The following is a 17,757-nucleotide window of genomic DNA, read 5'->3' as shown; positions in this document are numbered from 1 at the left end:
GTAATCTTTAAGATGATGAATACTATTTTTATTAGAATATTTGATGTATGCTGAATTAAAAAAACAATTTATTCATAAGAAATACTGGAAACATCCAAATTTGGTAAAATTTATTGAATTGTAAACCAATGAAAATGATACAAATATAAATAAACTAGGAATGTGTGTGTATAAATCTTTTGAAAAGAGAAACGAAATACTACAAGGTTCAGTTTAGTAATGATTTATTTTTCTTGTAAACCTACTTATGCGCTAAGTTTTTAAAATGTGTATTTAAAACATTGATCTAGTTAAAAAAAGACATGAGGAAAATTAATATTTTAAACATGTCGATGTGTATATTTTCTTATAACCAGTATGATAAATACATCATGAAAATGTGTATGATTAATGAGTCATGTTAACTTGTTTGTTTTATTTATCATCATGTTGGTGCGTATGTTTAATTCACTATATAACGTGCATTTTAAGTTTATCACATTAATGAGTATGTTAACTGCATCATGCTAATTGTGTTATGAATTGACCATGAATTTATAAAATATAAATGTCATACTTGTCTAATAAGATTCAAATTTTAACATACAATATAACGCGTGTGTTTAAGTAAACTTATTATATATGCATAGCCGTTTCGGATTATATTTTAAAAACTAGATGCTTGAAACAATTGATAAAACGATTGAGAAATATGGGAGAGGATTGAAGGTCAGACGATTACGAAATTTTAAAAACGTATCATGCAAAGTATTTTAGTAGGCTAGTTTAAATTTAATCTGAATAAAACCATTTATCATTGTAGCAAACTTTCAAAATAAGTTCCGGATAGCAAAATATGCAGTCGCTGATCGTGGTCATGTATCAAATAAAATCCGCATACCCTAAGATCATGAACAATATCTACAATCCAAACGCCCTGCACACATTAAGTGTAGTTCGATTTTACGAAGCAGTCCGATATCCTTTTAAAAAAGTAGAGACAGGAAACCAGGACTTTTATCAGAAGGCGGTTATAAAATTTCGACAAGAATTAACGCATATTCTATAGAGTTAGGCATATTTCATGATGGGGGTTGGAGTCATTTTTTTCATATTTTTAAGTAAAAACGGAATTTCATTTATGTATAGTCTAATACATATTACCCAAATGCCAGAGGGTTATGACCCACAGCCCCCCATCCCCTTACCCCGTCCCCTTGATCGAACCACGCATGTAGTTTTTTCTGACTAATATTTGACTTCAAACTACATGCTTCTCGTCGCTGCCAGAAAGTTCCTGACAGAGGCTTTGAATTCTTTCATTCAAGTTAACTTACGGAACGTTGATGGGTGTACTCAGGTGTCCACTTTGCCTTAAATAATGCACAGAGGGGCACCCGAGGTTGTCCTATGCTTGTGAATCTGGAACGTCGATATATGACTATTGCAGCGTCTGTGCATCACTCGTTCACGCGATAGTATCATCGGGATGCATCTCCTATCAACTGCTGTAAAACAGTGCCATATATGTCTTTGCAACCTCAAAATGCTCACAAATACATAGTTTAATTGAATTAGTATTTTGCATGGAAGTCAAGATACTATGTTTACATTTTTGCTACCTTTACGACAAATAACTGCATAATTATTCAACGCCTCTTTCTTAAGTTTTTAAACATCTTACATTATTAAACATGTGTTTGACACGAATAGCGTCTATAATATGAACAAGAATTGACAATTTGAAATAGATTTATCATTGATATCAACAGCAAATTTACATAAAAAAATTATAATGGATAGTAAAATTTAAATAAGAATGTTGGCCAAAATACCGCATAGACGATATGTTGATCACATGATATCATTATCAGTTTATATGAAAATATTATTATTAGTTCATATGAAAAGTATTTATATTATAAACATAAATTAACATTATTGAAACGGAATTAAATCAGTAACTAACAATAAGAAATAATATAAACAACCTACAAAAGATAGCAAAATTGAAAAAAAAATGACCCGCGCACCGTACAATTAATTTCACTCATTAAGTATATCTGACTTCAATCTACTTCAAAGTGCCTAATAAGTATATTAAAAAGCCTGGACTGACGTTTGTTTTACCCCACGCAGATCACAAAATGTCACCTGGTACAGATACCGCGTACTTACAGTGTAAACGTATGTCTCACAGTATTAATTTGCAGTTTCACTTTTGACGTTTGTGTAAATGTCAGATCCATTATAACTCTGCAATATGCATTAGGAAATAATGTGTGGTGATAACGAGTTGTGCTTTTATTATTACTATTTCATGTAACACATGAACATAATTGTACATGCGCAATGAATTACCATATATTTTAACATACTTGAATAATTACGGTCTATATATGATGTGACAGCCAGAGAAAAATATGTTTCCTCCTTCCTTCTCCTCGGGTGCTTAGGGTGGTATTATATATTAATATACATGTATATCGCGTGTTTTAAGTTACATCCAAAAACGGTAAAGTAAATTTGTTGTGAAAAAAAATAGCCTCAGTAAAAACAGATTAACTAGATAGTTTTTTTTAAATCTTTTTTTTTTTCTTTTATTTGTTTATTATGTAAATATGAGAAAAAACGTTCAGGTTCATGTAGTGCTACACTTTAATACTGTTTCGGTGAAGGGCCACATAACGCAGTTGACTCGTCGATTTGAGACAATGACATGACTCAATATGAAAATATAAGCGGATCGGAAATAACGATATAATGAATAGTGGAACTTGGTTAATATTATAATTTTAATATGCAAAAACGGAAATAAGATGTTGAACGTACGAAGATTGAAACATAATATCCACTTGAAGTAATAATTTACTAATATAACTATGTAGTGCTATTATAAATGCGTTAAGCAACTGCTAAGTAGATTTCTGATTAAAAAAAAAACGGTGCTAAACAGATACAACACGAAATATATGGATTTTATTACAATTAAACACTGAATATTTTTGATAATCCTTATTATGATATATTTGTTTTAATGAAACTGTTTAAGTTTCATTCCAAAAAATTATGATGGACAGAACATTTATATAAACTAAGAAATAATAAATAAAAAGTTGTTCTGGAATAAGAAAAAAACCTGACATATTTGAGTTTAAAATGGCTCGTAACATATGTTATGATAATATGCTTACTGTGCTTAAGTACGGTTGTCTTGTGCTCTTTGCTGTACAAGTTGGGGTTGTTTTGAGTTATAACATTGAAACTAATCCGAAAAAAGTCGGAAAAGCTCAAGGTGAAAGGAATTCACAATTTGGATACACCGTTGCAATAGTTCGTAAACCTGGATGGACCACTGGAGATAAACGTTTTCTTGATAAAGAGTAAGTACTGTCATCTTATTTAAGATATTAACATTTATTCATAACGTTTGCTTTTTGTTTATCATATCACACACAAATCAGAACCTGGAATACATTATTCATGTCGGTTATAGTAAATCTCCTGTCTAATATATTGTCATGAACGACAGATAAATATAAAAACATCAACATATTAAACGTGGTCATGTCTACATTTACTCATATCGTCATCATGTGATATAACATAAAACATCGGCAAGTAGAAGATAATTGTGCAATATCAATATCATATCATACATACACAATAATATAAACCATCATTATGCCATTTTTATGTTACTAAATTATATTTGCAAGGCACTCATGTAATACATCAGCATGTTATAAATGCAAATCAAAACCATTACCATACCACATGCTACGCAATACCATAATAATGGTATACATGTTATACAAAGCCATCACTGTTATGTGTTAAAAATACCATATAAGTGCCTAACATACCACATAATTCCATTTTCGAATTTGTAATACTTTCAACATACAGCTCGAGTAACTCAATACCTCTGATTTAGATAACATATATGAAGTACCATTAACATGCCATATGATGCCTTTTAACAAGATGTACAAGTCATAAGCATGTCATATAACGGTATATTGCACCATTATCATGAAATGGTTAAATAGATTTGCTTAAACGATCAGAAAAAGGTATGAGTTACACATTCACGCATGTTTTTTTTTCTAAATCCAACAATTACTTCCGAACAAAGAGATAGAAAATAGATTATAGTCTCTCAAACTTGTTTATAATAATATCAATACAAAAAACTTCACGTGCAACTGATTGATTCCATAAGAAGGTCGTGATCTAATGTGCAAAAGATCATTTTTATAAGGATATTGAAAAAAGAATAAAGTAATAATATTAGAAAATTGTTGACAGGAAGGGGTTCGTACATACTACAAAGTGTTTTGAACGACATATAAATATAAATGCATCTGCATATTAAACATGGTCATGTCTTCTTTACTTAAATCGTCATCATGTGATATAACATAAAACCATCGGCATGTATAGAAGATAATTGTACAATATCAATATCATATCATACATACACACTAATATAAACATGCCATTAATATAACATTTACGGTACCATCAACAATGTCTTCACTTTGTACATTAACATTATGATGTTATACATATTTCACAGTGACATATACAAGTCATTAAATACACACAAATCCATCATCAGGCCGTTTTTATGTTAATAAATCATACATCTGCAAGGCATTCGTGTAATGCAACAGGATGTTATAAATGCAAATCAAACCCATTACCATACCACATGCTATGCAATTCCATAATAATGGTATACATGTTATACAAAGCCATTACTATGTGTTAAACAATACCATATAAGTGCCTAACATACCACATAATTCCATTATATATATATAACTCCAGCTCATTCAAATGCCATACATGACCGCCTCCGTGGTCGTGGGGTTAGAGTCGATTACTTCTAATCCAATTACCTCTCTGGCGTTGGTTCGATCCCCGGGAGATGCTTTGGTAGTTTAGCGCGGAGGAAGGTAGTCTAGTACTGGTGTAACTCTCCAGGAACAATGGTTAGGAAACAACCCGCCTATATGACTGAAATTCTGTTGGGAAAAGGCGTAAAATGGAACAAACAAACAAACAAATGCCATATATGAATTAGCATTAACATGTCATATGATGTCCTATAACAAGAAGAGCACGACATAAACATAGTTATATAATGGTATATTGTACCATTATCATGATATATGTGAAAAAGTGAAATAAATTTACTTATACGATCAGAAAAAGGTATTAGTTACGCATGTTGTTTTCAAAATCTTAAAGTTGATTCCGAAAAAAAAAGATAATAGTCTCTCAAACTAGTTTCTAATAATATCAATACAAAAAGCTTCATGTGCAAATGATAAGATTCCATTTTTATAAGGATACTGAAAAAAGAAAAAAAATAATAATGTTAGAAAATTGTTGACAGTAAGGGATTCGTACATACTACAAAGTGTCATGAACGACATATGAATATAAATGCATCAACATATATAACATGGTCATGTCTTCATTTACTTATATCGCCATTGTACAGCATAAAAATCATATCATACCTACACAGTAATGCAAACATGCTATTTATATAGCGTTTACAGTACTATCAACATGGTATAAAAATGTATAAAGTTTTCATCATGTCAAGCATGTTTCTTAATATTGTAATAAAGACTTTTTGACTCGCAGACATGTGGTGACTTCTATGAACCATAATAATAATGTCATATATCCTACCTTATATTTAGTCATTATTTAGATGTACGTTATAAGTAGATCAAAAATTTATTTAACTACTTTTATCATTGAACACCGTAAAAGTGCGGTATTGGATTTGATCCGATATTTACATAAGATCTGTGAAAATCATAATTAAAATATTTAAAACATAGAACAAATTAAAATATTTTCAAATATACGTGCAAAAATTTGTATTCAGATAAATAAGCGTGACTTTCGGTATTTTGACAGCACCTCAAACATAGGTTACAGTATATCAATAGCACAAGATTACATGATCACGTGATTTATATTGAGTTTATAGATCACGGTGTCAAGGATATACGCATCATTTTTCCGCGTACCGTCGATAATTTAAAATCCTACGTGCAGCAACGTAGACAAAACAAACACTGAAACACAACAAGCATGATGGAAAACGACCCGAAAGTCACATTTTTGAAGTAAATGTATTCATAAAAGTGTATCTACGGAATATTAGGATCATTGAAGCTAATGTCTTCACTTAGTTTTTATCAAATACTTGTACGATTTCTTTTTTTTTTAATAAAAACAGCTAGAGCTGCCTTGGGGAAAATGATCATTTAGAAAACTTTTAAAATGAGAAAATTATGTTGTCAATCAAAATATTTATTTGATTTAACTGTAAGCATTACAGAATATTGCACACAAATTTAAGCTGTTTAATTTCTTAAAAAAGTCATAAAAGTGTGACAACTGACCGAGTTCTTGGTACCGTATCATGGGTCCGCACCGAAAATTGTGGCACCGTATACATTAGCGCTAGACTTGCACCGCATCATGATGATTAACCTAATGGTGAATAATCTTATTTATATTTATTTATTGTTGTCCATCTGGGCGAGGTCTGTACATGTATATTTATTATTTACAAACCGGAGGAAAATGCATAAATACTTTTCAGGCAGTGAAAGGTGTAGGTAAATTGTATTCGCACGGAACTTTCGTGCACTTAGTCAATCGGACATAATTCACTTTCATTCATGATAAACAATTTTAAAATAGCTGCAATCAATTACCAGAATGTCAAATTTACTAACATTGTTAATGTCAGTCAACATTGAAATCCTCTCTAACTTGTTTTGCGTCAATGTTATATGGATTACGTTTTGGACCCCAAATTTAGTAAGTTCCCTTATTCACATGCTTACCTTAACGCCATGTTCAGCCGTTTATGGCAGTTGATTTTTGTGTGTCGGGCGATGGGTACAGTAAATGTCACGTTAATGTTGTTTTTTTATAGAATGTCAGACTATATACAAAAAACACTAAGTATTGTACCATCTTCCAACGAACAACTGTTAGTTTTGTCAATGCTAAAATCCACAGTTACTTTGTTCCTGGAAAAGGCCATCCAATTTCTCGATAAACTGGATTTTCTCATGAGATGCGCACTACTTTCCAACGGTAACTATAGTGTCCGGTTTGAGGCAGTTAAAATATCACCTGTTAAGATTGACTAAATCTCTTGTTTTAGCTCAACTATTCAAAACATTGGGAGAGCTAATGTAATTGTGAATTTTGACGGAACTATCGTCCTTATTGAAATCCTACATTATTAAGGCTCTTGTTTTACTATCAAGCAGCGCACCGGCTCTTCTTAATAGATAAGAAGCGAGATTGAACATTCTCTTTCGAAGATTTTCTCTATAGTCACCGGTACTGTAAATAAGTTACAGTTCCCGAATTAAACATGCGAAAATTAAGTTTAATCATGGCAAAGAAATTTATATTTCGGTTCGCACGAGGATTTAAGTTAAGCATAGGACAAATTCAATGTTGAATGGCGCAAAAAGTATCTTGTGAGAATGTAAATTCTTGCTACTTTATCTATAAAAATACAGAAAGGCGGACAAACTTTTTAGAAAACATCGTGCATGCCTTTAACGGTCCCAAGAAGGACACCGTATATTTCAACTGTGCTAAATCCACGTAGAAAGTAACGGTTATTTAAAAGTGTCTTCTCACTATGGTGGCTGATTTGGAACGCTTTTGTGCGTGCGTCGTGTTGGCGCTACTTATCTTCATGGTTAACAATCCAATATATAGAGAATAATAGGTTGGTGCCGTGGATGGAGAAAGTTTATCTGGCGAGGCGGAGGAATTTATTGGGTGAGCCGAAGGCGAACCCAATAAATTCCGGAGCAGAGCCAGATAAACTTTCTCCGTCCACGGCACCAATTTATTATTCTATTTATCCTGTCACCGTTTTTTTTTAAAGAATTTTATTAGGCAAACTACCTTTAATCACACTATCGGAAATGTTTCTAAATAAACAAAGAAGGCCCGAAGCGTGCATTATTCTACAACAATGCACTCGCCGTTCTTATTATCTCCCTGTGTATTTTCACATTGAGGGCGCCATATTGTTTGAAAAATGTGATAAATAAAAACAATTTTTTTGTCGAATTTTGTTGTGAAAACTATCTAGAATGAAAGAAAATGGTCTAACTAAGAAAATGAATTCGAACACCAATATCTTTTATTCAGTCGTTAACGCTGTACAGACGTTTAAAGTAGTGTTTACGTGACGTCACAATGTAGCGCCAAACAGCACGTGCAAAACAATCAAATCAAGTACGCTATTTTAATGTCGCAAACGAGTTAAGTTTTACATTTATTTCACTTTTAATAATTTTTATTTCGCTTGAAAAATTATAGAGTGAAATAAAATAAACAAACAAAGTTATATCAACGTTTCCAAAATTCGTTATTCTACACAAAGAAGATTTAACGACAGTTTTAATATTTTTTCTTGAAAAGTAGTCCGGCAAACATGCATACCACGTGATCAAGTGCCGTAGATCAGTAAAAATATACGGCACCTTGTTATCGGGTCGAAATTGATACAAGTGACAGGATAAAAACATTTATCACACAACCGTGCCGATTTTGCGACTCCGTAAATATGGTATTGCACGGCCGTGCATATATTTTGACGTGACGTCATTAGCGTTATACAAACATAATGTAAAGACGCGCTAAATGTAAGCGTTATACTATAGGCGCGTCAATGAAAAATGACTCTTATTTCACTTTAAACTGTCTTTATTTTGGGTATGTGATAAATAGAATATTAAATTCGTGTAATATCATTACTGAATTTATTACACTCGTTGAATAAAATAATATGCATAAGAGGCTCGCATAATATCATTTTATCCAACTCGTGCAATAAATTCAGTATTAAACTTACACTCATTCAATATCCTCTATATCCAACATAAAACTATCCTCCAAAAAAAAAGGATAAGCTATATTATTTCAAATTTTTCAACAGAGCGAAAACAAAGAAGTTTTTCCGCCATGATCACGTGACTCTATATCTTTTAGATTATTATACTAATTTTAGAATGGCCAATAAGAATCCCGGATTTCAGTTTACAATTCTGTAATGACCAATGGAAATCCTTCTAATATTCAGCTCTTCCCTGCAAATTAAACAGGAAGTCAAAAAGATCTACTAAATCGTGTGTCCTAGTAAAGAATGATATTTAAATATTAAATTTCTAAGCCGGTAAAAGACAGATCTAAACAAAATAAAAAACATGTATGTATTAGTGCATGTATTAAAAGTGTCATATAATGAGTGTTATACAATGTACCTGTTTATAAAAAAAACATTTTTGCTTTCTTGCATCCAACGTGTTGTCATGTGAAAAGACCTATCGTTTGACAACGACCACACATGATCTATTTTCAGACATTTTGTAATCTTCCTTCCCATATAATTGTATAAGTTTCTGAATAAATATCTAATTTGAGTAAAATACTAAACTTAGTTTTGACTAAACATATGGCCTTGTTTACACCAGGTGTCAAAATTTTGCATTTATTTCGTAATCTCATTTTGTCCATGTATTGATCTGAGAGAAAAAAAAATGTACTATTCTGTTATGTTTTTCTTCAGACTTTTGGTAGGAGCGCCATATTTAACATACAACAAAATCATCGGTCATGGTCAGGTGACTCGGTGTATGACACCGACAAGTGAGAATATCACCTGCATTTCCCTTGACCTCGAAGATCCTTCAAACTTGTGTGGTAAGTGCTAGCTTTACAGAGCCTCACGTATTAGATTTCGATTAGATAAAATGATCTACTTCTAATTATTTGTTCTCATTAAGATGGCACCGATGACATTTTCAATCCCGTCAGTAACATTATCTGGTTATAAGGTAGCTACTAATTTTGTCAAGCAGTATTGAAGTTAGATTGTTCCATCTAAGTTAGACATAAATTCGTTATAAAGATTTTTGACAGGTTATATGGCCGTATATAAACGGCTGTTTGCAATATAACCCTCGCCTAACGGCCCGGGTTATATTTACAAATAGCCGTTTATAAACTTGCAGTAACAAACGTGCAGTATTATAAAAGATTTTATAATACTGCACGTTTGTCACGTCACTTTTCATTGGAAAATCGTGACATTTTTATAGTTTTATTTACACTGTTTCTGGCAATTTTCTAAGAAATCTCACTTTGTTTTTCTCAAAAAAGGGAAGTTCGCGATTTTATAAATTCGTTATAAATATTCCTGACATGTTAAATGGTTGTAGGCAATATAAACATCGCCTAGCAGATCGGGTTATATTTCCAAACAGTCGTTTATATAGGGCGATATTACCTGTCAAAAATTTTTATAACTAATAATATAAACGTCATGATTATCCAATGAAAATCGACTTTACATATTTAATATATAGAGGATATTAAAGTTTTTTCTATAGATACATGATTTATTTTCATTGAGTGGTATGAAAATAAATATTTCATGAGTGGCGGTAGCCACGAGTTAAATATGGTAATTTTCATGCCACAAGATGAAAATAAATCATGTATTTATAGAAAAAAACTTGAATTTTCTGTTTATTATATACATTTTTCTCTTTTTTGCGATAAAATTTGAAAGACTTTCCCTTAAATTTTATGTACTGGCAGAATTTAAAAGAAAGTAGTCTGGCAAGACACCAGTGAAAATACGGAAAATATGTTTCACTGCAGTGAAAAATAAATTTTTACAGTGAAAATACGGAAAATGAAAATACGCATTTTATTTATCAATATTTCTCAATATTTCATTTATAAGTATATAATCGCCTGTTTCAATGGAACTTTCAACAGGGGCAGTTCCAATGACTGTTCTCTTTTTTTTTAAAGGAACCGTTGTCGTAGGTTTACCACTATCACAATTGATATTATCAAGGCAATCGGGATTTTCATCGCGAAACAAGTCTATATTGTAAGACGACAGACCGGCGGATCCTGCACGTGTCGTGTGATTGTGTTCCGGTTTAGCATGATCGTAACCTTATATTCACCTTCGTTATAAACAAGAGCAGTACACAATTTCCGCGGTACATGTATTCAAATGATAACACAACGCAATCGTTAATAACTAACGAGTAAGCAACGAACGATTGCTTAACTACTGCTTTCGAGATACCCGCGCTAGTCTCTCGTTAACCAACCCTCCGTCAATCGTTAGCATGTTCGTAAACGCAAATATAACGATAGCTTCGAGATACTAACCCCTGCAGGATTATAATTTGTCTCCAAAGAATAATATCAATCAATGATTTCTTTAATCAATTTTCATTTGTGAAATGACGTTTGGTGTCCATCATTTGTCCATCATTTCCTAAAACTGCGTCAACACCTCTACTAGACCGGTTAAAATTCTTTCCTTGAAAATTTCCGGTTTACATTACAATATGTGCAACCAATATAATCATAAATTCAAAATAAAACGGAAAATTTAATATATTTTGAAATTATCTTGAAGGATATAAGTTGAATCAGGTTGTGAAATAAAACAAATATCAAACAACTATTACCCTTCCTTGAAATTCACATACTATTGTGGAAATATCGAGTTTTCCTGTGTGCTCTGCCTGGTAATCCATTTATGAGTTATTTTCTACGGTTTTATATTAGTATTATCCTTAGTTTTCTTTAGAGAGCCAGGCTGCTAGGCTTCACAAATTGTGAAGCGTCAGAATGAAAAGAATCTTATAAAAAGACCACTTTATTGAAAAAGGCGTGTAATGGTCGATGCAAGTGCTACTAATTCAACTCAACTCAAATAATTTTATTGCGTTAAACATACAATATATGTTTATAGCACATACAAATATCTATAGACAGAAGACATGGATTTTTCAAGGAGCACAAAAATACAATGTAAAACATTATGACTTGTTTGAGGTTCTGTAAAACTATTTTCTAACCAAATTTGCATAATATAAATATTAAGAAAGATCTCTTACTCTTATTTTAGATTCAGACAATAATAAATTAGTAAATTTTTGCAATGTAGGCCATCTATAATAGAAGCATCTTACATACTTTTTGCGAAAGTCAGCATATTGTGAACATGTCAACAAAAAGTGAAAATCGTTTTCAATTTGTCTCGAAGAACAATTATTGCATATTCTTTCCAGTCCAGGTACATTTGTACATCTTTCCTTTTCAATAAACAGGTCGTGAGATGATGTGCGAAATTTTGTAAGAGCAACTCGAAATCTTTCGTCCGTAATACAATCACTTTCAAATTTATATTTTATAGAACGTTATGTATCAAGAAGTCTAGAATTATTGATGGAACAATACCAACTTTGATCATAAATATCTAATATGCGTCGTTTAATAAAATTGTAGTCAATTAGCATGCTTAATTGGTTTTGCCAATTATACGAAAGTCCGCATTTATCAAGTATAATTTTAATTTGATTTCCGATGGTTTTCATCTTCGAACTATTCGTAGTTTTCTTTAGGCTGCCAGGCGGCTGTGTTGTTGATTTCAGGGGCGTAATGGGCCTTAATTTAATGACAATAAGAATTGTGATTAAATTTCAGTGTACGTAATTTGCTTGATACGATTATATTTTTTTTTAAATGATAAGTTTTCGTTATCTAATTAAAAGAAAAGTCAAGCCATTCGCTTACGTAATTAACTCGTTTATGTAATTAACTTCGACTTTGTAATAGACAAACACATATACCTATGAAAATACTGACGGTACAATCAGGGTTACCATTCAGAATGTTTATCAAATGCAATAATTAAATATTGTCGAATATAAAACAGCCGAACTGAAATCTTTTATTCTTGAAAATTAAAATAAGTTAAAACATGTTTTTAATTGAAAGGTGGCTTTATTCAAAACTTATTGTTTTTGTTTTGCTTTTTTTCTCTTTTTGTTTGTTTGTTTTTTCTTTTAACTTTTTAGCAAAATTAAAGAGAACCACAACTGACTGTGCATTTCAAAGCAGACTTGGAGCGACAATTGAAGTAAACCGAAATTATAATAAGGACACCGAAGCTGATATGGTTACTGTAAGTGTTTTCAATTACTGTATTCGTTGAGGTTTCCAAACCTTTGGATAAATTTTAGAGTCCTTGCAAAGGATGTGTGCTAAAGGGTTTGCAAGGTAAAGGGCAAACGAAGCATATGTGCCCAGTATGACAAATGTGCTCGTGTGTTTGCACATTCATCGCACATTGGAAATGTGGGGATGTGTTCCACAAACTATATGGGAAAATAGTTGGAAATGTCTCATGAAGAGACAGACAAACATGTCAATTCATAATTCCTATGAATTGTCTATTCATGGTATCTTGTTATGATGTCCCGTCTTGAAACAAAGCTTTGACCGTCAGAAATGTTCTATACGCATAAAATACTGGTCACTATAATGATTATTAAAACGTGTTCTAAAGGGGTGCCGAGCATGTGGAAAAGATTCCTACGGGAATAAAAGAACAAATATGCACCTTTTATTGTCTTAATTGTTTGAGGGATATTGATTAAAACGAATATTGTACAGCAATAGAAAATACACCTTTGGGTATGTTGTTGGTCAAATATAGTGTCAACAAAGTATTGAATCTATGCCAAAATACCGCCAGTAATATAAAAGTTACTTATTGCGTCAGTTGAATGCATTGATACTTATTTTTGCTTTGACAAATGTAAAAATTCGCTTGTTTACAAAATAAAGTAGAGTTGACAAATATGATTTGATGTCATTTGAAAACCTCAACATGAACATAAACGTCACTGCAAATGTAAACAAGTAAATATTTGTGTTGTGTGCAACATACGTGATAACATAACAAATGTCTAAGGTGTGACTGAATGGACGTGTGACATACGTAATCCGTGTTGAATGTGCTCTACAAAGGCAGTGGTTTAATTATTCGTATTAGTCATATAGTAAGTGCAGATCAAGGAGATAAGTTTAGTTTAAACATATTTATTTAAGCTTGATTGCGACTTATATAAATCACTTTCGAGTCCGCTTCCTGGAACAAACCTGTACTGGTGTCATATGAAGAGACATGATTGAGACCAAAGTTGCGTTTGAACCCATGATCCCTGGGTTAAGAGGCAGACAACTTAACCAATAGACCACTGAATGAGATTTAACGTAGTTGTAAAATTGTGTTTTCAGGTTTGTGCCCCTGGTTGGAAAAACGTTTACCCCGAGATAGCCTCTCATAAATACCAGAATGATATGCCTGGTATGTGCTTAAGATTGAGAGATGAACTCCAAGTGCAGCCATGTACTCGATCGTAAGCACAATTTTATCCTAAATAAAGAACTTAAGCTGACTATCATGTTTTCTATTGTTTGTTGTATATTCGTTTTTAAACGTAGAGATACATGTATCAATAAAGCAAATATATGTATGTTTGTATTGTCAGGTGAAATGGCATTTAGTTTTGCAATAAAGCTAACTTTCTTTTTCTTAGTTAGATACAGTATTATTATGCAATACTTTTAATAATAATAATAATAATAATAATAATAATTATAATAATAATAATATTAATCACAAGAATAATGATAATTAATAAATAAAAAATAAAATAAAATAAATAATGACAATAATAACAACAGCGATCAGTGATCAAATGTGTCACCTCATGATAGCCATAACTCATCAGAAGTCATTTAACCTAAATGTATGCACAAGAACATTAGATACAGATCAATCCTGTAAAGTTTCATTGAAATTACATAAGTGGAATGAGAGTCAAAGTCCGGACAAATTATAAAAATGGCAATCATTAAAAGGGCTATAACTATACAGGCCCACCAGAAAATGTTTTTCTTTTTAAATTGATATTAATTAATAAAGAGTGAGAACAATGAAAAAATCTATAATTTAACAAAATAGAGAAAAACAGAATCCTTAAAGAAAGTCCAACACAACACAAGAGCGATCAGTAATCACATGTGTCGCCTCATGATGGCACATTTCATGTTGGGACAAATTTTGTGACAGACGGACAGACAGACGGACAGTGCACAACTAAAATTGGTACTGATCATTCCTGTAAAGTTTGGATAAAATTGCACCAGTAGTTTATGAGGAGTAGTCCGGACAAGCTTTTGCGTATCTGGCAACACACAGAAAAAACACCTTTTTATCAAAGGGCCATAACTTGGCCAAAATCATTCAACCAAAAAAACCCGTGCAATATACGCAAGGACTTGAGCTACAGATCAATCCTGTAAAGTTTCATTGAAATTGCATTAGTGGTATAAAAGAAGTAGTCCGGACAAACTTTAAAATTAAAAATTATTAAAGGGCCATAACTCTGACAAAAATCATTGAACCGGAAAATGCTGACAATATGCACAACTAGACTTGTCGGGTGGGGGCTGCGTTCATTGAATGCCGCCTTTCCTTGTCGATCTTGTTATCATATTATATTTGGTACTGATCATTCCTGTAAAGTTTGGATGAAATTGCATCAGTAGTTTATGAGGAGTAGTCCGGACAAGTTTTGTGACGGACGGACGGACGGACAGACAGACGGACAGACAGACGACGGAGAAGTGACTCATATATGTCGCCACTACTCCGTAAAGGCGACACAAAAATTGAAAATGTTGCAGGCTCGGTTTGATTGAGCCTGTTCATGGACGGTACTGGAAAGTGCAAGTTACCGTCCACGCCCCCTAGCACCGGCTTAAGCAGAATTCAACATTTAAGACGAAAATGGTGAAATTTTGAATTTAGAAACATCCGCAGATGTGTTCATACGGCGGTTATCATGGAACCTTCAATGTGACACAGGAGTGCCATTCCATGTTAAGCGGCGTATTGTCCCCAAGTAAAAGAATGATTTTGCCCTAAACGAGAGAACAATGAGCATATCACAGATAAGACGTCAAAAGACAAATTTAAAAAGAAGGCCATATATCCTAAGGGTGATTATACAGTATTCAATTAGGAATACTGGAACCACCCAAATTGAAAATGGCCAAAAAGAAGAAACTTAAAGTACCACATAACATGTTTTCCCATTTTCATAACTACGATCTCCATAGGTATTGAGAAATTGCTACCCCGTTGCTACCCCGTTGTTTCCTTGAGTAAGAAAATTTTCACACAGTGCTTTGTACTCACTTCAACAAAGCCGTTTATTAGGAAGCTTATAGCTCTGTGGTTTCAGGGACGGATTCGAGACTGTGTATTTTTTTGACGCAATCAAACTATTAAAAAATCTGTATAAAATGAATTAAAGGTTCCCTACAAAAATATATTTGAAAAGTGCTGATACTCGCCGATTAATGACGTTAAACATGTGTACAGTTCAGTACCATATATGAAAAAAATCACATTTTCCGGCGTCACCGCGAAGCACTATTCACTTACATCGACGTAACCTTATAAAAACGAATAATAATCGATCAATAAATCGAAGGTCTTTGGAAACTGGTGACCGTTGATGACCGAAGAAGGTCGAACACAACACAATTATTTCTTTTTAAGAAAATGATTTAATAGGCCTACCATTTTATGAATAATTCCGAGCAAAAAAATATCAAGTAAACACACAAGTTTACGCAGAAAATATCTCTATTTATTATGGCAGATGCCACTACGAATATTTTAATTTTGTAGATTTTCAGTATAAAAAATTTATTGTTTGTAAAATTTGAGATACATATTAAAAAATATTGATAAATTTCAAACACATCATTCAAGTTTTTCCACCTTATAGGGTTAAATAATTATAGAAAATTAGAAATATCACGTAATCGTTTTTTGTTCTTAATTAGGTGTAATTCTGACTAAATCCCTAGAGGTAAATCCGTAACGTACCGGCAAACGGTATTTAGCCAGGTTTTCGAAAAGGTCAATTAACCAATCATGTACGGTTTACAGATCACATGCTCCTCCATGTACCGAAAACAGGTCACGTGCTCCTCCATGCCTCAAAAGTTAAACGCGTACCAATAATTGGATGGAAGCACCGTATCACGGACAATCTGCACCGTTTCACGTACCCGACAGTGTATTAGAGGGGCATCTATATGGAACGCCTGGACTGTCTTATGTGTAGAATGACTGATATACATGGTTAAATGTCATTCTGTTGAGTCCGAGATATAATATGCTGGGTCAAAATCCCAATATACTGGGTGGAAATCCAAATGCGCTCAGTTATTGAAGTGTAATGTTGTGTGCTGATTACATTTTATTCAGTCAAGTCAATGTATTGTCGGGTGCATAAGTCGTTCTGTTCAGTTGTTAAAACAAACAGGCATGTGGTAACACAATTATGTTGAGTTAAAAAGAATTGCTGTAGGGTGTGACAGTTGTTATGTTCGGTTAAAATAGCTCTTCTCATCATGTTCAACCATGAACATCAACAGTTGGGTGCTTTATTCCTTCTGTTCAGTCGTGAAATAGAACTGTTGAATAGTACTGTCATTATGTTCAGTTCAGATGATATACTGTTCGGTGCAGAGGTCATTCTGTTCAGTAGTGAACACAAACTGTTGTATGATACCGTCATTATGTTCAGTTCAGATGATATACTGTTCGGTGCAGAAGTCATTCTGTTCAGTAGTGAACACAAACTGTTGTATGATACCGTCATTATGTTCAGTTCAGATGATATACTGTTCGGTGCAGAGGTCATTATGTTCAGTAGTGAACACAAACTGTTGTGTGATACCGTCATTATGTTCAGTTCAGATGATATACTGTTCGGTGCAGAGGTCATTCTGTTC

At 32.7% G+C, this 17,757-nt stretch overlaps 1 protein-coding gene across 1 annotated transcript in view; it reads left to right on the top strand.

Annotated features, from left to right (window-relative positions):
- Positions 1 to 2,293: 2,293 nt before the first annotated feature.
- The window catches only part of LOC132733356 (integrin alpha-3-like), a 57,213-nt gene continuing 41,749 nt past the window's right edge, over positions 2,294 to 17,757 (top strand). Inside the window, exons 1-4 of the mRNA XM_060720001.1 lie at positions 2,294 to 3,362; positions 9,626 to 9,759; positions 12,951 to 13,057; positions 14,176 to 14,297. Coding sequence (XP_060575984.1) covers positions 3,139 to 3,362; positions 9,626 to 9,759; positions 12,951 to 13,057; positions 14,176 to 14,297 — 587 coding nt within the window. The 5' untranslated portion in view covers positions 2,294 to 3,138. The remainder of the gene's footprint in view (positions 3,363 to 9,625; positions 9,760 to 12,950; positions 13,058 to 14,175; positions 14,298 to 17,757) is intronic.

This window comes from Ruditapes philippinarum, unplaced genomic scaffold (genome assembly GCF_026571515.1).
Source record: "Ruditapes philippinarum isolate M1 unplaced genomic scaffold, ASM2657151v2 ctg1605_1_1_1_1, whole genome shotgun sequence".
Classification (NCBI taxonomy): domain Eukaryota; kingdom Metazoa; phylum Mollusca; class Bivalvia; order Venerida; family Veneridae; genus Ruditapes; species Ruditapes philippinarum.
Note: the sequence above shows the minus strand (reverse complement) of the source record. Positions and strands in the feature narration are given on the sequence as shown.